Raw genomic sequence first — 22,137 nt, forward strand, 5'->3', positions numbered from 1 at the left:
TCAAAATGCAAACCCTTCCCCATCCATCAGCTGCCTTTGTGTCAACTTTTCTCACAAAGAAATTCTTTGAAGAGGGATGCTCTTTCAGCAAGTATTTGCTATGCACTGAAACATAATGCCAATCCTTGTCTTTAGAAGCTCACAAATGACCAGAAGGATGTCAGGAAAAGCTAAAATAAGCCCAGATTCACCAGGGAGGACAGATTCAAAGGGTACATGGTATGAGATGTAAACAAGGAACACCTGGGAGGCAAAGTTAACTGGGGCACTGGCAATCAAATAGAGCCATGCGAAAGGAGGCAGGGGCGGAAAAATCAATCAATTTGACTGTCCCTTTCGACAGTCAAATTCACACGCACAATCAGTAACCTCGCAGCTGCATTTTGGATGCAACAGGAAAAGGGTATCTTAGGAAAATCAGCAGCTAGACCCGGAGAGATCCAATTCTCACAGCTGCTGGGAAAGGAGGAAGATACAGCACTTTCAACATATAGAAGAGCAAACTGCATTATAAATTCCTCAAGGTGAGCGCACAGGGGTAAATAAGGACAAAATGGAAAGGGGAGCCAAAATGGTTGCAGGAGCAAACAGTTTCTAGGGAAAGTGAACATGAAGTTATCGCAGTTGCCTTATCTCTAATACATGAGCAAGTACTGACAGTCACTATAAAAGAGACTCTTCAACACAGTTAGTAGGTCTTAGTCCTTCTTCCCAGTGCCTTTTCTTACATCAACACAACCTCACAAGACAAAGGCTCTGTGGGGTACAAGAGTATATAAAGAGTTCCTAACACAGAAGTGAGAACATTCCATCCAGACCTGCAGCCTGCTGAATTCAAGCCTAGAGCTGGCAAAGGGTGTCCCCCCACAGCACAGTCTCTACCCCTCTTGTGTTGACAGAGACTAAGAAATAGATGGAGTCAATCTTCTTCACTTACAGACCAACCCGACAGACTGTTCCCAAAGAACAAAATGCAGGAAACTCTCTTAGCTGGCAGCAGGTTTTTTCTAGCAGTCTGACGTGAAAGCCTAATAGGCTGTCACTCCTGTAAGTGAGCTTAGATCAAACTGGGGGCAAATGGATTGAGCATAATTTTGTGAGTGACCAAAAGCAGTAACTTGACTTGATTTTGGAATATGAAGACAGCTAGCATGCTGTAGGCAGCACTGGCAGTTATGTTTTATCATAGTATCACTTTATAGATGATCATAAAGCCTGACCCTGCAAAATACTGGGATAACAACTGCTACTGCAGCTGCAGAGCTGGTGGGAGCTGGATGCTCTCCGAACCTTTAAGAAGGTGATTACACTGTGCAAATGAATTGATAGAACTAAAACCAAGTTCAGAAACTGTAATAGACCATCAGAAGAGTACTGCAAGTAGCAGAATTCCTTTCTGGGAGTTTGCTGAGCTCTGCATGACTAACTCACTTTCAGAAACAGTAAAATTTCTCCTTTACTAGGAGTCTGGTGGAATTATGCAAAGATTAATTCAAAATGAATGTGTCTGCAGTGGGATACATTCTAACAGCATGTTTCTGCCAATGGCTTAGACCATCTACGCTATATCGTCCAGGGAACTACAGCCATGGCACAACCCAGAGTTCACCTACTTCTCCAGCCCTTTCTACCATTGTACATTGCAGAAAGAAGCTGCTGCTGATCTAAGCCATCGTACCCTCAGGCCAAAGTGAACTTCTGATTTCAAACTAGCTGGGATGACAATATACAGTTTACAACACAGCCTGACACACAGGTCTAGAGCTCATGCAGATTTCAGCCTCAATTATCACCCATAAAGCATCTGTCCACAAACAAACCACTAGAAATCCCTGCTCCAAATAGTAGTGCTAGTAATGTGATTAAGCCTCATTTACACCAAATGGATGGAGAACAAGAGATCAGCAACAAGTCAGCTGGCAGCATGAGGAATTCTCTTACCTTCCATGGCATATTTCATATCCTGGGCAAAAAGACTCCACATCACCTCTGCGCTGATCTTCCCAACAGCAAGCTCCTGAGGAAACCTGATGGGACATTTGGGAAAGGCTTTGGCGTGTAACAGAGCAAAGGCCTCTTCTTTATTCAGCTCTGAGCTAAACTACAAGCTGAAAAGCTCAACATTACAGACGCTTCCTTCACCCTAGACAAATGACCAGGTGGAAATTGGAGATCATGGACTGGACTCTGCAGCATAGATTAAATAACCTGAAAACAACACTGCTATTGAGGCTGGTTTTAACTCAAAAAGCTAGTCCCTGGATGTCTCTCCTAGAAGAGATGCATACAATAATTCTGGGAATGTGATCTCAATGCCCTTGCACCTTTTTCGCCTTTCTTGTCTGTATTTTTTTTTTTTTCCTTTTTTCCTAGGGTTATTAGGGTTATTAGGCTGAGAGGTGAACATTAATCAGGTGTCCCTGCCACGTTAAATCAATGGTCACTAGGGCATAATCTAGCTCTTTGTGTATAATACCTTGTCAGATATCTCTCTCTCTCCTGCCCCGTGGGACTATTGGAGGAGTATCCACCAGTTAAACAGACTGGTTTCAGGTTCCTTTCCAATGCTGTGCCAACCCCACCCAATGCAATCTTCCAGTGCTGCACTGAACACCACGTTCCTAAATCACAGTGTAAGGTGTTGTCACCATGGCACCACTGTGTGCATTAATGTGCGTCCCAGAACTGCTCAACATCAGAAAAAACCAAAAGAACTCTCACCCCATTTTCAGGTGCCTCCCTGAGTTCAGGATTGTAATAATCAGGGTGTTTGTGCTTGAACGCCATCGTAACTGAACCTTTTGAAACTCTTCCATCCCAATCAAAAAGAGTTATTTATATAGACAGAGACAGATAAGACAGAAAGACAGACAGACAAGATAAGTAATTCTATAAATACACAAGTGACAGAAGAGATAGAAAGCAGTTTAACAAATAAAGCAGAGCACACAGAGACTAGCATTAGCCAATACAGGACATGGACGATTCTTACTGATTCAGGACTGGGGTATAAGAATTCTTATCCTCTTCTATGATGGAAACTATCAAAGTGATGAGCTTGGGCCAGAAATCCAGGTTCCTGATGCTGGGGCCCTGTTCCTCAGGAGGAAGGTCCTGATTTTTGTTCTGGGAAGGAAGCCATTGGAAAACCAGTGTAAATTTAAAGGGAAAAGAAAAAGCTGACAAATGCAGATCACCATACAAACTCCAAACACTAATTACCTGTGGACCCTTTCTTCTGAAGAGCTTAAAATTATTAATGTCTGCTGGCAACTTGCGTGATCTAATGCAAAACACAGTAATATGCCAAACCATGTTGCTTATCGGTGGCCTCCAACCCAAATAATCCCCATTTTGTCATTTACCATGCCAAGAGCAGGTCAGGCTGCAGGAGACCTGCTGAGACATCATTTGCTCTAAGCTTGCTCCAAATTCTTACTTTTTAGGCACCTGAGTTGACGACTATATCCACGTTGACACATCGTGTGTGCATTACTGCAGAGTGCATTATTGCAGAGTGGCCAGTACAGCTCTCATGGATTTGAAAACAGTTTGTGTCTAGAGGTACCTCCTAAGCCCAGTGTAGGACACTGGGTGCTAGAAAACAAGATCAAATTTCACTGCTTGAGGTTTATCTATGCTAAAGACAGTTTTCTTGATCAGTCTGCATTTGCTCTAATTGGCTTTTGCTCACTCAAAGCTGCATCAAACCTTCCTTTCACAAATAATTACTCATGAAATAAAATAGCTGAGGCTGGCAAAACGAATCATAATGAGTTAGTGTAAAACAATTATCATCTTCCACTTACTAATCAGTGCTCATTAATTGAGTACAAGTTTTGTGCATTCAGAAGATAACAAGTCACATAATTTTGTTTGTATGGCTTTTTATATCAATTAGTATTGTCATTATTATCTTAAGAAAATCAGAAACTTGGATTTCTGCCCGCTTATCAGCTACTCACAGGATCTGTCTGGTACTCGCGACTGTACAGCTCATGACAATTGTTGAAAATGTACTCATAGGTGGAGTTGAGGCAAGCTTTTACACAGTCCTTCACTACCTGGCTGGCTCGCGGTGGGCTCTGAAGCTCTTGGACCTGGCAAGGAGACAACAAAGAGAGTCAAACAAAGCACGGCCCATAAATCAAACAGGGAAAGAACAGTCACCAGTTTGGGAACTACCCAGGACTTGGTGGATGTGCTTCCAGGGACTTGTGCTATCAATGACCTGAAACCATGAATGGGTCACTCTCCCCAGGCATAAAACAGCAGTGACAATACTTACGTCCCCACAGGATCATTTGGAGCATAAAAGAGATTTTGAAGTGCCAAGGAAGATTCTTCAGAATAAATAAATCATGTAGCTTGATATGTGTATAATCTGAGCCAAGCACACACAATTTCTGCTACATTTATAGGATTTTGCTATGAAGCAGCGAGCAATTTTTCCAAACATTGGAAGAACGTGCAACAGACTAGTGGAGCACATTACATCTTGCTAAAGTCTTGCTGAAGACCAAACGCTTGCATGCCTTTAAATACAATAACTTTCTTTAAGGACATCTTTCTTCACAAGCTTTACTGGATTTTAAAGCACACCAGAATCCTTAGGGACATGCCAACCAATATGCCTTCTCCTCTTGCAACAACAGTTCTTCTCATTATTTCATTGCCAGGTTGCTTTAGAAAAACACACCAGGGTTACTTTAAACTAAACAGATATGCAGACATCACCCTGCGAATAAAACTATAACCTGAGACAATTTTGATGATGTCACTACGTCTAAACTTTCTATAAAGCAGACTTTCAATACAGACATATTGTCTGAATGAACATTTTCAAAATAAAGTTCTAAAACATCATTTACCCTAGGGGTTAAGAGTAAAATTGTAAGCACTTCCTAAAATAGCTCAAATTAAAGACTTGCTTTGTTTTTGATAAGAAAAAAATTACTAAGTGACACATGCTAACTTACAATGTTCAAAAAAGTTTAGAAACAAAAATCAGGAATTAAAAGTAATCTCATTACACATAGAAAAATAAACTTAACTACAGAACCAGCACATTAGCATTCATAACAACTCTCTTGGATTTCTACTGAGAGATACTATCCCATTTCAGTATCTTACCCTCCGAGAAATAAATTCAAAAATATTTACTAGATAAAAGATGGTGAAGAGATGGTAGTGACTGATAACTGTTGTGGACAGTTTTATAGGAAAAGCTTCCTAATGTTATTAACAAAAGTAAATTATCTTCCTAAAACTAGACATTTTTCTTTTTTCCTCTTTTTTTTTTTTTTAAATTATTTTGTGCTATATTTATGACTGAAGAACCCCAGGGAAAAAACAACTTTAATCTTCATGATGCAAAATACAGTGAAGTAAAGATAAAATGTGGATGTTTATTACACGGTCAGCAGATGAATTTTCCTTAAGTGTCTAAAGCACAACGACATGAAACGACGACATGGTTTGAAAATGAGAAACCAACTCCTGTGGCAAAAACTCCCATCCCCACTCATAACACTACCTTCATCCTGAAAAAAGTGATGCTGGTCAGCAAATCCACGGTAGACTTCAGGTCCTGCAGCCGTTCGCGGCTGCTGGCTGGGAAGTTATTCTGTCGACAAAAAAGGGAAATCCTGTTGGAAAGCACAGTCGGATCCATGCAAGGCTTCAAGCATGTGCTAAATAAGGAAAGTGTCTTGGAAACATTTCCTGCTCGAGAAGCTTGTACCAGTCAAAACAATGCTCAATAAATAAGGCCTTTTTGCTGCAGGAGCTTATCTGTTTGGTTAATTAAACAGCTTCTCGTATGAATGTAAAGTTTGTGAATGCCAGGAGACTGACAACCCTCAGCGGCAGGAGATTTCTCCTCGGCTGTAGAAGGAGCAGGCAGGGAGGAACAGCCTCGCCACCAGCAGCCCCGGCCTCTTGCTTGAGGTCGCTTGTGCAGGCCCTCTCCTTTCTGCACTCACCGCTTGGTTTTTGGCTTCTCTTCTGAGACACCAAGAAGTGTGGTATACTAGCAAGCTCTCCAGAGAAAAAAACTGGACCGAGAAGGGAAAATGAGCACTGTTGCCTGTGAGAAGTCACTATAACCACTCAGTTCCCTGTAAGGTCCAATCTGCCAAGATAAGCACGTATCCTTCAGTGCCTCCTTCGCTCTAATGCATTTATTTTACATACTCTGCCCACCACCCTGCTGTCCATAGCCATAGCTTCCTCTTCCACTCTCTGGGTTCCACTGAAATTAGAAGTCTCATTATCCCTTCCAGATAGGACACACACGTGTGTGTGTATGTCCATATATATATATATGCATGTAAATGCATATGCTGAATGCAGCAAGCTTTCCTTCTTGCAAGAGACTGTTCCCTTTCTGACCGCAGGCACCGTGACCTTTCCTACATTCCCACTCCTGTGTCCTTTAACAGCGTTCATGTTCCTCAGCATGTTCTTACATCCAAGCTGATGTGATTGGTTTTGCTGCAAGTAAAACAGCAAAGGCAACCTTCACTTGGATAGTCTCTTCATATTTGCACATTCAAAAATTATTAGAGACAAAGGTAAAAAGGGCAGAAGGGAACAAGTTTTCATTTATTACCGAGGACTTGAAGGAAAAAATGCTGTCTCTTGGCAGCAGTTGAGTATTGCTGCAGTTCAGCTAACCACTGCAAGCAATTTAATGCTCTTTACAGTCATTTGTAGATGCTCATTCCTAGACAACTCTTCTTTTGAAGTTAAGTTGTCCACACACGGACTCTCTGGCACTCAGGGTATTTACCAAAATCAGAGACTTCCATGGGTCAAGATTTAAACACAAACCATTGGATGAATGTTGGGGACTGAATGCATGTTCTTGATTAGGAATAATAATCAGGAAAAGGTAACATCATCTATACTGAAATTCAACCTCCTCTACGCTTATGTCAGCTAGCAATCAACCAACAAAAAGAACAACTGACATGCATACAGAATAGCTGCACTTGCTCACAAAACACTTTTCAAAATAATTATTCAGAGGGTGACTTGAAGCTACTCTTGAGAGGGCTCCACCTCTCCACTCCTCACCTGCCACCCTGCCCTGGAAGGAAGACACATTGGTTTGACACTTTCTTTTTCACAAATCCACACTGCGGGTTATTCATTGTTTTAAGTGCTTACAAATAGCTTAATTAAATTAGGGGAAGGGGGAGGCTAAATCCGGGTAATTTAAATTGTCAATTGACATCTCCTGTCTTGAAAGCTGGAAACCAACACCTTTTTCTTCCAGAACTTAACCTGCCCTTCAGGGATCTTAAAATAATTACTAAGAGCTCCCAAATTGCTTCAGCCATTTCTCTAAATACCCTGCCAATAAGATACCATCGAAATTATTTAAACTACACAAATCTTTCCTGGTTCTTTTCATAAGATCTTACTTGTTTGTCCAAAGTTCAGTTGCATCAGTCACCAGAAAGCACCTTTTATTGAAGACCAAGCAAACAAAAAAGGCATCACCACTACAGATTCCTTTTGCCATGTGTTGATAATATTCCCGCTGCTCCTCAGTGGATCAGTGCTCTCTTTAGACCTTCTACATTACAAGTAGTGTAGTTTTAGAATAGCTCTTTACACAACATTCCTTTTATCTTCTTTTGCACCTTGCGCCTTGTCCTTTTTGTTTGTCTTCCTAATGCGATTCTCCTCTTAGTCTGCTCATGTTTTCTCTGTACGTTTTACTGTGTTTCAGACAAATACACTAACCAGAAAAGGATCTACTTTTAAATAAATAAATATAATCAAAGCTCACATTTTGCCACCATTTTTAATTTTTTCAGTGAATTAGTCACTAATTAAAATAATACCACAAGGAATTAAAAAAAAAACCAGCCAAGTCACATGATAAGACTATGTTGACTATGAAATAGCAAAGAAAGAAACTAGAGGGTTTAAGAAGACTGATGCCAACATTTGAAACTCATTTCTTCCCAATATGCTGAAGGTGGGGGGGATCTCAACCTGAGAGCACATCTTGTAAATCCAGAGTCAGGGACAGTGATTTGAGTTTGCCAAACCTAAAATAAGTGACAACATGGCTGCAGAGCCTCTTAAAACATTTCTGTCTTACTAGGGGAGAACAAGTCTGTTTTCCCTTTGTAGATGATACCTGAAGTAGCTGATAACAATAATTCAAATTAACTAATCCAATCCAACTTGCATTTCTGGGAGAGTATCAGAGATGAGCATAGTTCACAATCCTTAAATTATTTCAGAAGTCTTGAGGAAGTTATAATGGAAGAAAAAACCCATGGATTAAGTTCTACTCACAAGGAAGACAAAATGGTGTATTCGAGTCACAAGCCTGTCATGACAATTTCGTAAGACACAAACTACCCAAAAGGTTAGAAATGTAAAAGAAATCCAAATGCTGTGTTTCCCCTCTGCCCACCAGAATGCCTGAAAGGATTCTGTTTATTCCCACTCACCCTGTACATTGAGAGATCAATCCGAAGTGAATTATGAAGCTGGTCCAGAAGCTTCACAAATCGTTCTTTCTGTGGAGCAGAAAACACCAATAAACATCACATATCATCACTGTCCAATCAATGTTCAGAGTAAGCAGAAAGATATCAGGGAATTAGTGTCAGATCTCAGGAGAGTGGGAGGAAGCAATATGGATGCATGGTATTGTGCAAACAGTATTGTCTTTCGATTCTTGGATTTACTCTTATACTGTAATTATTTCTGAAGACTGTGTAACATTAGAATTGTCAGAAAAATACTCCATTATCACTCTGAAGTAAAGGCAGAACGAAAACCCCTCTGATTTCTAGTCTGCAATTTACATCAAACTTATATTTAAGAGAAAATATGTATTCATTCAGAGATGAATAAAGGAACAGGCAGAAAAGGATCTAATTCAGAGCAATGACACAGCTCCAAGATCTTATGCAGTAGTTCAGTGACAAGTATTACACACACAAGGCTTCTCATGACTATCTTCTCGAGGTCAGGTCTCTCTGCTGGATTCTGGTTTGGCATTGTGAACATCTCCTTATTCAATCTATAAATTTTCAGTCTGACGGGAAGCACGAGCTTTTCCAAATACTTTTCCAGCATGCTCAACTCCACCATGTTACAGGAAAAATTTTTTAACCATTAGGGGGATAGACTTTTTTGTTTGGGTTTTTTTTTTTTTTACAGCAGTTGCCGTTTTTAAAAGCAAAGTTCTGAAATTATCAGATCACACGGTATATTTTATCAACAGCATCACCACAGAGTTTAATATTATTTGCTCATTTCCATACCATCTGTGCTCCAGTGTAATGTGAACACGAAGAATAAACATCACAATGCATTACACTGATTAATATCTAAAATGCGTGATGATGACAGCAATAAAACTGTTCTCTTTGTCTAGTCTAGAGGAGGTCCACAGTTTCCAACTCCTCACAGATTTAATGTTCCTTAAACAGAACAAGTTATTTACTGAAAGGCAGAAGCACCGCAGGCAAATTACAGAAGTCGAATTGTAACATCACCAAACATGCAAACATACCCCAAAATTGGAGGCTGCAAAGCGGTCCGAAGCAGACACATTTGTGGAGGCAGTGGTGTGTGCATAATAAGCATTGATATTGGCAAGTAAGGTGCTCATCACAGCTGGCACGCCTGGACACATGTATTTAGAGGAGAGACATGCAAAATGCCTGCAAAAGGACAGTTCTGTAAGTCATTCTGGTCTCTTTCATGTAGCACAACTTGACTCTATCCCTTTAATAGCCCCCTTACTCTGGCTGGCACCATGAACAGATGAAAGTTTTGTCTTCTCCCTTTCTATAAATAATCAGCATCTCAGAGCTTTTTCAGAAAGATACCATCTAGACAACAGATATGCTCAAAACAAGAGAAATCCCTTCACTACAGCCCTTTCCAGATCATAAAATAGCTTCTCAACTATTTGTTGCCAACAGTTTGTGACATAGGCGATACCCTGGGTCCTGATGCCAGTTCCTAGAACCAAGCCTGACACAAGGAAATCTATACAATTTGCTGCCACTTGAGGCAGCCACAGGTGACGGGAAGCAGCAGCAATTGGAAAGCATTCAAGCACAGCGAGATCGCACACTAGTATTTCTATGCTGCACTGATACGCAATTCCTTAGGGCTAACCCTTCCACCCTGCAGGAAGCATGCACACTCATTTGCATTTTCCCATTTAATCGCTCTCATTAAAGTGCAAGGAACCCTCCTGCAGGAAATCTCAAAATTATGCCAGAAGCATCCGGGCTTGTGAAATGATTAAACAATCGAAGAAAATCTGTTAGACATAAGGGGGAAAAAAATCAGCGCTTAAGAGGTCTGATATTATGGGACATGGCAAGTAAAGTTCATTCCAACAGACAGGAGAGTTGGGCCATTTTTAAGCAGTCTTTTTTATACAGGAATCCTCACTGAGCTCCCAAACTAAATTTGGGAATGATTTTCTAAATGCAGCTTTCTCCCTAAGGGACTCATTACAGACATTAGCTTCTGTGCTAGTTAACCTACAAATGATTATAATCAAAAAAGCTCCAGTAAGAGAATTTCACAGGAATTCACAAGTCAGTATTTCAGACAAACATGATACTGATGCCTGAGTATTAACTTGCTGGCTACATGATACCGATGTACCAATTGGTCATTTAGGCACTTGGTAAATATAGACAGCCACACAAAATGTCTTTGTTTAGCTTGAAGAAGAGAAGGCGTGAGGAGTGGGGATCTAATCAATGTCTTGACTACTTAGCAGAGAGGGGAGGGTTAGTGAGAAGACTGAGTCAGGCCAAAATCCTTTTAGAGGGAAGACTAAAAGGTAAGCAGCAATATGCAGCAGTTACAGCATAGGAAATTCAAAGTAGGATTTTCCAATTTGGATTTCAACCAGGAATTTCTTCCCCAGAGTAAGACAGCCTGAGGACAGGAGCTCAGAGAGCTCCATCCTTGGAAATTTTCAACAAACTGAAAGAGGCCCTGAGCAGTCTAGTCCAACTTCCAAGTTAGCCCTGCTATAAGCAGGGATTAGACCTCTGGAGGTACCTTCCAATTCTTTTCCACTTTGGCTTAAATCAATATGCAGAAAAGGTGCTTGCAAGGTGACATAAGTACAGATCATAACTCATCCAAGGACCCAGACCCCAAAACTTTCAGCTTCTAATGTGAAAAAGTTCACTTTTTTCTGCTATATTTAATATTACATTTGAAATAAGAAATAAGCTAAGCACTACTAGGCTTTAAGAGCAAGAATGGCTAATCCAAAATCCAAGTAAAAGTATAGAGACAAGGAAAACGCTCTTTGAAGATCAAGAACTGCATTAGCCTAGCTCCAAAGAGGACAAATCAGTGGCTCCCTTGACTCAAACTAGAAATGCCTTCAGCAGCACCTGGAAATTAGTGACTTCAAAGGACTGTATCAATTGCCACAACAGACACGTAGGACAAACACTTTCACAAAACTTCATCCCTTCTCACATTATCAGAAATCTTCAGTGGGGTCTTTGGGCAATATCTTTTTAATAGAAGAGTGCTCAAATACAGATTTTAGAGTCTCAAAACAGGAATGGCTCAGCTGTCAATAACAAAATACAGTCATTTACACTACCGAAGTTGGTGTAATTCCTTAGAATTGGTTTTAAAAGTGCTCACACAAACTGTTCAGATAGATGTTTAATTCCAGCACTTTGTCAGACATCAGTTTCTAAACTTTGAGGAAACCAGTGATTCAGAGACAGGCAGTCTCTTCCCGCTCACAGTAAGCCCCAAAAGGCGCAGCTGTAACTGCCAAGCCTTCCATTACCAACACATTTCATCTTCTAAATATGAACAGTCACATCAATTAGTTACACCGATTATCTGCACTAAAGATCACATGAAATGCATCTTACGTCATGGCCTGGTATATCGATTCAATGCCGTAACGCATTGCAAATTCATCCACGATCTCTTGAGCTGTCTCATCAAAATACACCTTCCAGGCGTCATCTCCTTTGGCATCAGGGATCTTCACCACCCCATTCCCTTGCACATCTGTGAGATGGTGAAAGAGGTTCTGAAATACAGAAGAGGAATGAAATTATATGTGAGGCTGCTGAAGCCTCCAGGTGAGTTTCATGAAGAGCTTGGAACTGCTGAGAAGGCACGAACACAAATTTCTTTGCTTTCCTCCCTCTTTCTTTCCCCCCATCCACTATGTATTTTTCTGCTTTTACCTTCTTTTCTTCTTGAGTTCTCACACCTGACTTTTTTGCATGAATACCTACAACTTTACCCAGCAGACATTGTGAATGATTCAGAGGAGTGCTTCAATGCAGTGAACCCACAGACTAATTAGTTTCCTGAAACCTACACATTTCCGTCCTCAGAATGAAATGCCTTAACATGGACAAGCTATTTAAACAAGCTGACATAACAGCTCTGTATCAGCTTTGTAATTATTTTTATACAGCAGAACAGTCCAAACAGATTTTTTTTTTCTGGAAAGGACATCCTTAAGATTACCCCTAATAACTAGACATTGGCATTATTATTCAACATAACCTTTCACTTTATCTAGCACTGCAAAGGTTTTCAGCTACTACAGAAGTTGCACATTCAGTTTCTCAGTAATGCTCAAATTCACTCAATCTGAGCTCAAATGCTCAGATTCATCAGCCTTTCAGACAGCTGGCTCCCTGTAGTAAGGGACACATAAGTCTAATGATCTCATTAGGAGCTAGAGGACTCTGCTTTACACTACTATTTTTCCTGATCAAATTATTCTAGCTGTAAATCATCTTCATTTTATGATACACAGATGAAAAAAGGTGATACTTAAAAAGAGACATATTTGCAAAAAAGAAGGGCAGCAAGCGATCATGCATGTTCAGAAGCAAAAAAAAACCAAAATAGCTTACCAAACAGAAGCCATCATTGAATTAAAAAACAATAAATATGTATTGAAGGACACAACACAGCCTACTAGAAGAAGTCTACTGATGTTTCTCTAAGCTTCATATTTCTCTGTTCCCTGGTAAGGCCAGAAGACACCACAGGGCTCATCTAGCCCAGCGTCTGGATAAATACATTGTTCCTGTAGCTGAACATTCCTCTCTGTGATACATCTGTCCTCCTTTTCTAATCTGAATTTGCTTAAATCTCACTGGACCTCACTATATTCTTCTGTCAGGTGGAAGGGGTTCTGACTACTCTTCCTTATTCAGGCACTTAGTGACCCTGCCACCTGCCTTCTCTTTAATAGATAGACTGGGCACCTCTCCGAGGTGCATCTCTCCGAGACAGGGTTTTCCCTTCAGTCCTTCTCACAAGTCATCTTTAGATTTCTCCCATTTTCTGCAGTACTGCCTGCCCAGGTCAGTACCCAGTAACTGCTTATCTTCTGTTCCCCAAGAGTTGTTCATTGCTATACACCAGTGCAGCAGCACAGAAGAATTTATAACACCAATATGTGCATCACGCAACAGCCAGAGTCAAAGCCCTCTCCAGAACAGAATTTACTCATAAAGCATTTTAGTATGCCTTGTCTAAAGAAAGACATAGGTACAGTACATGCTGAAAACATCACTCAAGGAAATTCATAGGTTTCTTTACGTTAAACCCACGGGGGGCTCTGAGTTGGACCAATGTGTCATCTCTGCCTGACAGCAGCACAGCTGTGACAGTGGGACACACTGAACCAGCCAGCCCTCAGTGCGGGGGAGACAGCCTAAAGCCTTCTTTGCCTTCCTGACAAATGCAGGTCTGATGATTCAGTGTGTTTCCAGGACTGCAGAGCAGGGAAAAGAAAGCTCATCTAGGGCAAGGAGGAACATTTCAAGGAAATAAAGGGTCAGAAAATTGTTTCTTCAAGAGACAGAAGGGACACGGTGATGACTGAGCTGAACCCACTTCTTACCTCATGTAGGCAAGTGTACTGAATATGATATGGAGCCACCTTCTCCTCGCCTTTGATCTCCACGCTGATTTGCAGGCGAATAGCCCCAGACACTGCAGACTTATCTGTTCGCTTCTCTAGAAGGAAAAATCATCAGCCATTACATGCATTTTTCATGTTCAGAGCACAGCCATCGTGGGGTAAAAACACTGGAAAAGAAACTGCTGGAAGCTCAGGCTGAGCTTGTGATCAGAGTCACCATGGAGAAAACTTCTGACTTTTTTCCTTCAAAACTTTGAAAGACTGACTATAAGCCAGTCCTTCTGACAGCAAATGTGCTCTAGGGCCCCTGGCCTTGGATTCAGTCAGCTGAACTACAACCACCAAGGACAGATCCCTTTTCTGAGAACAGGACTGACTGATGTGGAATTTGTTCCTGACTTCACATAGTCCTGAGCTCCTGGGAATTGCTGCTTGTCACTACCAAGATTTTGGACCTCCTAGGATTATTACTATGCCTGTCAACTCAGCACCACCTGCTTACTTGCCAGTACTTTCTACAACGTTCTACTTTGGCCACTTGGGAAGGTCTCAACAACTTCCCAGCCCAGTGCAGTGCACTTGGTCTTAGAGACTGGTAAAATGCTTGTGTCGGCAGAAAAAAGGGCACAGGACAGGAAACATGTCTCCAGCACAGGTGGAATCCAACCCTGCACCAAGCATTTACCCATTTTACTTTCCAATGCCTGACCAGGAAAACCCATCACCCTTCTGATATGTTCTACTCCTCTTCATTTTAACTGGGATCAAAGCCTTGCAGCTGCTCCACAGCACCATCATGTGACCCTTGAAATTATGTGGGGTTTTGGGTTTTTCTTCCTTTCTTGCAAACTGCCCAGATGCACCCAAGCGTTCTTCAATGTTCCCAAACTAACATGTGACATGTTTTCAATTCCAAAGCCCTGCTCACCAAGGTTGTACCACACATCCATTTCTCCGCTCAGAGTACGGACTTCAATGATTGTCTGCCCCAGGAAATCATCCGACTCGCGTTTCAGTCTCTGCTTGACGCGAGACTTGATGTCATCATCTTCATCCCATACTCGTACCTTGATCCGGTCAGAAGAATTATGGCACTCACTGCGAACAAGATAAACGTGATGTTGAAGAGCACACAATGCAGCCAACATTTATATGCTACGTATGTCATGCTTCTCTTGACCCACTTGTCCAACAGTAGAGAGATGCATACGCAAAATGTAAACAAATGCTTATTTATTTAAAAGTGGAGTGTCTGATAGGAACTACACAACAACTTTTTGGTGCACTCTAAACGCTCCTGTGACATGGTAGATACTGCACTTCAGATGCATGCTGAAGGACTGTCCTGCCCTGACTGCAATCACCAACTTCAACTTGGTAAGTGGCTGCAACTCTCCTGCTTGTCCTCAGTCTCAGCAGCAGCTCCCTAAACTTGGGAATTTTCTTCACTGCTGTTGCTTTTGCTGTGAAGCCCACAAAAGCCTGGTGACAGCTAGGCTGGTAACTCAGCCTACGCACCCCAAAAATGCCGATGAGCATCTCACTGGTTTCTGATAGCTCTCCCCATCAATGATCTTCTTCTCAGCTGTAAGCGTTAAAGGTTACTTGTCCTTATGCATTGCAGTATGTAGGATAGCATGGTCAAGGCCTATGACAAACACCCGTCATACTGTTTAACTAATAGAAGTTAAAGAGCTCAGGTGGAGGTAGTTCTCTTACTCCAAGATGGTCACAAAGCAATAGCGTATTAATGTACAACACATTACAATCAGATGATACAAACACTGCCTGTGCGTGGGAGGAAAGGATGGGACACAGCAGTTACAAAGTTGGTATTTAATTACTAGAATTGATTCTGTCTGTTATTCACAGCTCAGTGTAATACTTTGTGTCCTGGGCAGATCAGTAAAGACATTTCCATTAAAAAAAAAGCAGTTTACTGTTTGCTGAATCGGCACCTTCCTTAATGCACAGACAGAATTTGCAGCCTCCCCCTCTTTTTAGGTGTTCAGATACCTTTTGTAGATACAAACAGGCTCCTGGATGTCAGAAGTGGGTAGAAGAACCGTATTATAAGAGCTCTGCTCATTTATAGGGTATGCAATACAATAAAGCAATTTGAATGCTCATATGGGACCATGACAAGGGTGATTACTCACCATAAACACTACAAATGTCTGCCCTCAAGGAAATAAAACCTATGAAAACAGGCAACTTCTGCTGAAGGCCTGTTTTCCAGCCTTTTTAACTTTAACATGCTGCATCTGTTGCTAAGCGACAGGGAGAAGGAAGAAATGGGTCAGAAAAAATCTGCTAAGCCCGGTCAATAAGATGTGGCAGTGACTGGTATTTCCATTTTCCGTACCAACAAATTATTTGGGCTCCTATTGCCACTGCCTGATTTAGGACTGCTTAACAAATGTCCATGCAGTTCCTACCAATTTTTCCAGCACAGAGGAATAGCAGGGAATTATATGGAGAAAGTTAGAGGCAATTCCAGGCAGTTCTGATCACGGGCAGAGAGCATTGTTGCTCCCTGCCTTTGCTGTGCAATTAAAGCTGTACTTAGAGTTTAGAAGAAAGAAGGTTCAATGTTTCTCTCCTGCCTTTATTCTCCCCTTCCTTGTCCACTATTTCGAGGATTTTCTTCCTTTAACAAAACCATGCAGCAAGCGTTCACAAGCAGGGAACGCTTGGACTGCTGCTCTTTATAGCTCTCAAATTTATCTGAGTGCATTGCTGTTTCTACCAGCAACACAGCATAAGCATGTAAAAGAAATCCTCTGTTCCTGACATGGTGCACTAACACACATCCTGGCAGTACCGTAGAGGCTCAGTGTTCAGAAGTGCATGGCTGCCTAAAAACACAGACTGGCACACTGTGCCATTTACAAAGCACCAGCAAGTTAGCTCCTGACTTCTTCAGACCTCACCTTCGGGCACGCCAGTTCTTTGTTAGGATCGCTTCAATCTTGTTTCTTTGTTATCAATGGTCAGAAACTGCTCTATCCTTTAGGAAAACATTCACTGTTTAGACCTAAATCTACCCCAGGCGGTACCACATGCATCATCCCACACTCCTGGAGTAGCTGACTATCATCCTTCACTCGGCTACAGCAGCGTAACTCACTGCTAAGTGCTACAGGAAACCTTCCAGTAGCATTTACTGAAGCTTCTATTTTACCACAGCTTTCTCTGTTGTTTTTAAGAGCCTGCTCAATTTGTATTCCTTATGCTGCTCCCATGCCAGAGAGTGAGCCTTATCACTCGCTCACAGCAGCTGAAAGCCTTGGGCTGGTGGCTTACCCGTAAAATATCACCATCTAAGCCTGTAGGAACCACAGTCTGCTTTCGGTGAAGGAAGAGAGCTATGTCAAACACCAGTTCACCCCTTCCAGAGAGCACCCTGAAAGAGACCCACGAATACTAGGGGACTTGGGCTTTTAACTGTTAACAGGCTTTCTAACTCATGAGACATAGCTTCCAATGTGTGAGAGCATCACGACTCCGTAAGACTGTGGCTAACAAGCTCTGCTGCCAGAAACTTTCCCCTTCATTAATGCAGGAGCTGGTACCTTTCTAAAGATGCCTGCCCCACTTCTTGTTACATTTTTGTGAAGCTTGATTTCACTCTGTGCACACATACATCGGTCCAGTCTCCCACAGCTGAGCTCCCACAGCTTTCCCGAGAGGACAAAGAGAGAAGAAACACTCTGTGGCCCTATTGCAGGAAAAAAACTACCGAATGCTTTCAGGGCCATTTCACCGTGTGAGAGACTGGAAACCAGGTTCCCTTTGTACATGGCTCAGAAATTGTCTCTTTCTTTTATATTCATATTGTCCTGATGTTTGCAGTGGTGCCATTTTTATAAAGAACTTACTTTTACACTTCAAGCTACCAAATAAAGTAACACTTTCAGGAAACAGCACACCAAATCTTTAAGAAAAATTAAAATCAAATAAATTGTGAATTTTTTTCCATGAAGTTTTTCTGCCTGAAGCCAGTGGTTGCAGGAGCAGTAGAAGTAGCTGAGCTTGGTTCTGCTGACTTGCTCTCTATCCCACTCTCTACCTCCGCCTCTTCTGCCGTGTTCCCCTTTGGCCTTACCCAACCCCAAACCACCAGTTCCCACACACATCCCCTGCGCTGCCAATACTCTGGCCTCTTCCCATGCCCAACTAGCAACTAGGCTGAGGGGAAGCACGCGAGCACACGAAGCTGTAGTTAATTCTGATCTGTGCGCACAGTGGCATGCCCACACACATGCTAACTGGTATACTGGTGGCTAAATAGAACAGGCAACTGCTGAATTTACATTATAGTGCCTCCCACAATGAAGTTAGAAATTTGTATCCTTCTAACATAGCTCCAAGTTCCACAAAAAAATTGTAGAAAGATTCTTAGTTCTGAGATCTCTGCCCATGTGTAAAGGTTGGCACAAATTGGCTCAGATGATGGAGTATTGCATGTGCCTCATCTCCTCCAAAAAGTGGAGAGAAAGAAAAAGAAGTGTCTAAAATTGACCAGAACACCACTTTTTAGCCAGTGATTCATACTTTGAAGCAAAAAACCCAATGACATTTGTGCTGAATTTGCTAATCATTTGCTGTTTGTGCTAACAACATTTGCAGGACTGTTACTTAACCTCCACAGGAATGCTAAAGCCAAAGACATAAGCCTTGTTAAGTTGTGGCAACACTGAAAGTTTGCAAAAGCTCTGCCATAAGAGATACAAAGGTGTAGCTATGAAACTGTGTTTCCAGCAGTTCACAAAGTGGTCTCTACCCACAGTAAGTTTGAAACATGGAGAGTGCCAAATTGAAAACCTGTAACTTTCTAACCCCATTAGCTCATGTTGCTGAACCTTCACTCATGAAGATAGAGTCTGCTAAATACTGGTAGGGGTGAGGGCCCATTTGTATGACATCTGCATGAACATTTCTTCCCAATCAATTTCTCATCTCAAGAAAGGCGTTATCAACACAATAACCCTGCAAGACACACCAAGCCTTCAGTTTCATTCTCCTAATGCTGCAGTGAGACCTAGACTGTGCATTGCTAAAATGCACTGTGTAGACTGGAGAGGTGGGACGCCAACATGACGCTATCACTCAACGTGCCCATTTTACATAAAGATGTTTCCTTAAATTATGTTGTTTTCTTGTATTTCCTTCCTGAAGAACAGGAGAGCCCAGGACTCCACTGTGCTTGGCAGCTCCCAGAGCAGAAGAAAGCCCCTGCCTTGTAGAGCTGACAGATTAATAAAGACAAAAAGCAACAAGCAGATGTAGCAAGAACAAACAATGGAAGTGAGGGAGCAGAGGCAGTAACAATATTTTGCAGATTTAAAAGCAGGTCTGTCAAGCCCAGAATTAAGTAGTTTTGTTGTGTTTTGATATTAAAAAAATAAAAATTAAAAAAAAACAAAGTAATTTTCTGGAAAATGAGAAAGGAAGGAGTAGTTGTAGCAACCAGTATGAGAAAGCCCAGTAAAGAATTATAACAACATACACAGAGGGAGCAGAAAAAAAGTTGTCTATGGGAAATGGTCTGGCTGAAAAAAAAGAAGATTTGGATGTGGTTCAAATGAAGTGTCTTGACACGGCAGAGTCCAACTAGCGGCCCTTTGTGACCAACCTCAGTGGGAACGGAAAGCAGAAAACTTCTCAGGACAGGTTAATTTTTAAACAATGCCAAGTCTCCTCTATTAGGGAGAAAAAAGGACAGTGGAGAAAACATTGAAGGCAAAATCAGAGTGGTAAGAGAATTAAGCTAAAATCCTTAGCAGCTTAGAAGTTAAGCATGACAGCACAATAATATGCCCTGAGATCCAGCTATTGCTGTCTAAGAACAAAGCAATGAGTTTTCTGTTCTTACTAGCACGAAGCTGTTTTCTTAGGGGAACAAGTACAACCATTTTGCTGTTACCCAATGCTACAACACCGACTGACAAATTAATGGTGCAGCTATCCTAACTACAAAGAGCAGATAAAGTGATTCTGAGCGTTACATCTTTAGCTACATTAACTCAGCTTCCCAACAGGCGCTTGCCACAAGGCATCAACTCTGCGTTCAAATTTAAGTTTCGCATTGGTAACTGAGCAGGGAAACAAGCAAGATTTCATCAGAGTGCCAGTTTCAGTATCTGCAGTAGCTGGAGAATAAAGAAAGCAAGACAAACTGAATAGCCCCTGCCATGAGGCGAAAGGAGGCTGAGGGTGCAGAGTTACAGCGACATTTATAAACACAATGGTCTCAGAAGGGGAAGTCTAAAAAACAGCTCTGGAACAGTCACATATAACCACAGAGATAACTGAAAGTTGCTGAGTTTGATAACAGGCTCAGCAGCTGAAAGGAAAATTGAGGAACCGAATAGAAGCTTTTGGGTGACAACCCAGTGGTTAGCTATGCATCAGCACCCTTCCCAAAGGATTAACAGGAATGTATGTCATGTGGGGCTCTGCATGCCCTAGTAAAATATTGATTATCTGCTAGCAGGAGGCATTGCATTTATTTTAACTCAGTTACTCTTCTGCAGTGAGAGAGAATAAACATGCCTCTTGCAAACTGTTCAGTGACAATGTAATCTGTTCCAGGCAATGATTTCACACCCACCATTGAAAGCTTCAGACAGCTGTACTCAGACAATACAACTTCAAGGGGATATTACTGTAAAATGAACGAGTCATTTTGTGCCTAGGCCAAGAAAAACAGCAAAATCCTGTTTGAATCCAGTAATTTCTAGTGCTCATGGTCATTGAAGATTGGGGCGCTTCCTAAAAAAAAGGTACGGACTAGCAGCCCCCAACTAGCAGTGCAGGGCTCTCCCTTTAAAACAGAAACTCTGTCCTGCGGTCAAAAGTTTATTCTCCTAAACACTGTCTGCCATTGTAACCCATGCAAGCGGATGCGCAGCTTCAGCAAAAAAGATTCTAGAAAGCCTGTATTTTCTACTGACAGTCTAAAACATGCCTAAATGGGGAATTAATGTTCTATTCTAATTGCATTGAATAGTGCAAAAATATCTTCCTTCTAATATTACTGGGCTGTTTCCTAAGGAAACGAGAGTTACGCAGACTTGTTATGAAAGCTTCTACGTTCCAACAAGTTTTGTGAAAAAATTACAGCTAGATGGAGAACAGAAACCCATACCAGCTGCCGTCCCTGGAAAGTCTGCAGCCACCTGGCTCTCATCTACCGACTGATCCAAACAACTCAGAACCAACTGGAGGTAGGACACGTGCTGCCTTCTGTCCAGCCAGAGTCAAGGGCAAGGAAAGAGAGCTGAGGGCACAGAGGAGAAATGTACAGAGCAAAGCAAGGAGGCTACCTGTAAGTCTGCTCATCATAGCTACAGGAAAGGGATCTGGGATTATTGCAGAAGGGGAACGGGATGTAAAGCAAGGGAAGCAGGCTTCCTTGCTCATGGAACATTTCTGTATTGCATTTCTGTATTGCTTGATGACATTCCTTATCAAGCTTCTTCCTGTCAAGAACCATATATGCAGAGTCCTTGCATCAAGCCTGCAAAACTTTGAACTGAGCAGAAAGATCAACCCCGTATATTTTCATAGGTCTTCAAACTCCAATGGAAGATACAAAAATCTCTCTATAACAACACGTTTCCTAAAGCTAAAGATGTAAATATACAAAGAGAGAATTTTCAGAAAGAAACATGACCTGCAATCACTTGCTCAGACAACATGAATATGCTCCAAGAACTGGTCATTAATCTGAGCAGATGCCTATAGTGTCACAGGCTAGTAGTGACCTAAATAGCACTTACAGTGGAAACCTGAAGCGTTTTCAACACTGTCTTTTCTAAAATACGGTTCTAAATCTGGACTTCTGAATTGGGTCAAGCCTACCACAACATTTTTTTCTGAAAATATATAGAAAAGGAACAAAGTCATATTTAAGGAGAGGTATTTAAGTTAATATACTTTTCCATCCATCACCGTAAATAAGCACAGAAAAACTATTTGAAACAGGTTATTGCAGCCTTAAAAAATGTAAAACTTGTTTAAGCTGCTTTTAATAAACTTTACTGAGTCTGTAGACAGAATTGTATCACTCAGCTATACACAGTCTGCTTCAATTCATGCCATGGATTACAGTAACAATGCCGTAATTACAATGACTGATGCACACAGATTTCTGGCTGTATAGCCAACCTTTGAAAAGACGCTAGAAT

The 22,137-nt window shown here is 41.5% G+C and overlaps 1 protein-coding gene across 3 annotated transcripts in view; it reads right to left on the reverse strand.

Moving 5' to 3' along the window:
* The window catches only part of UNC13B (unc-13 homolog B), a 217,829-nt gene that overhangs the window by 48,427 nt on the left and 147,265 nt on the right, over positions 1 to 22,137 (reverse strand). For all 3 annotated transcript variants that reach the window (XM_075138254.1, XM_075138255.1, XM_075138256.1), the window contains 9 exons: positions 14,871 to 15,040; positions 13,922 to 14,037; positions 11,916 to 12,079; positions 9,551 to 9,701; positions 8,478 to 8,546; positions 5,537 to 5,626; positions 3,966 to 4,100; positions 2,993 to 3,126; positions 1,942 to 2,027 (listed from right to left, as the gene is read on the reverse strand). In XM_075138254.1, coding sequence (XP_074994355.1) covers positions 1,942 to 2,027; positions 2,993 to 3,126; positions 3,966 to 4,100; positions 5,537 to 5,626; positions 8,478 to 8,546; positions 9,551 to 9,701; positions 11,916 to 12,079; positions 13,922 to 14,037; positions 14,871 to 15,040 — 1,115 coding nt within the window. The remainder of the gene's footprint in view (positions 1 to 1,941; positions 2,028 to 2,992; positions 3,127 to 3,965; positions 4,101 to 5,536; positions 5,627 to 8,477; positions 8,547 to 9,550; positions 9,702 to 11,915; positions 12,080 to 13,921; positions 14,038 to 14,870; positions 15,041 to 22,137) is intronic.

Source organism: Calonectris borealis, chromosome Z (genome assembly GCF_964195595.1).
Source record: "Calonectris borealis chromosome Z, bCalBor7.hap1.2, whole genome shotgun sequence".
Taxonomy (NCBI): Eukaryota; Metazoa; Chordata; class Aves; order Procellariiformes; family Procellariidae; genus Calonectris; species Calonectris borealis.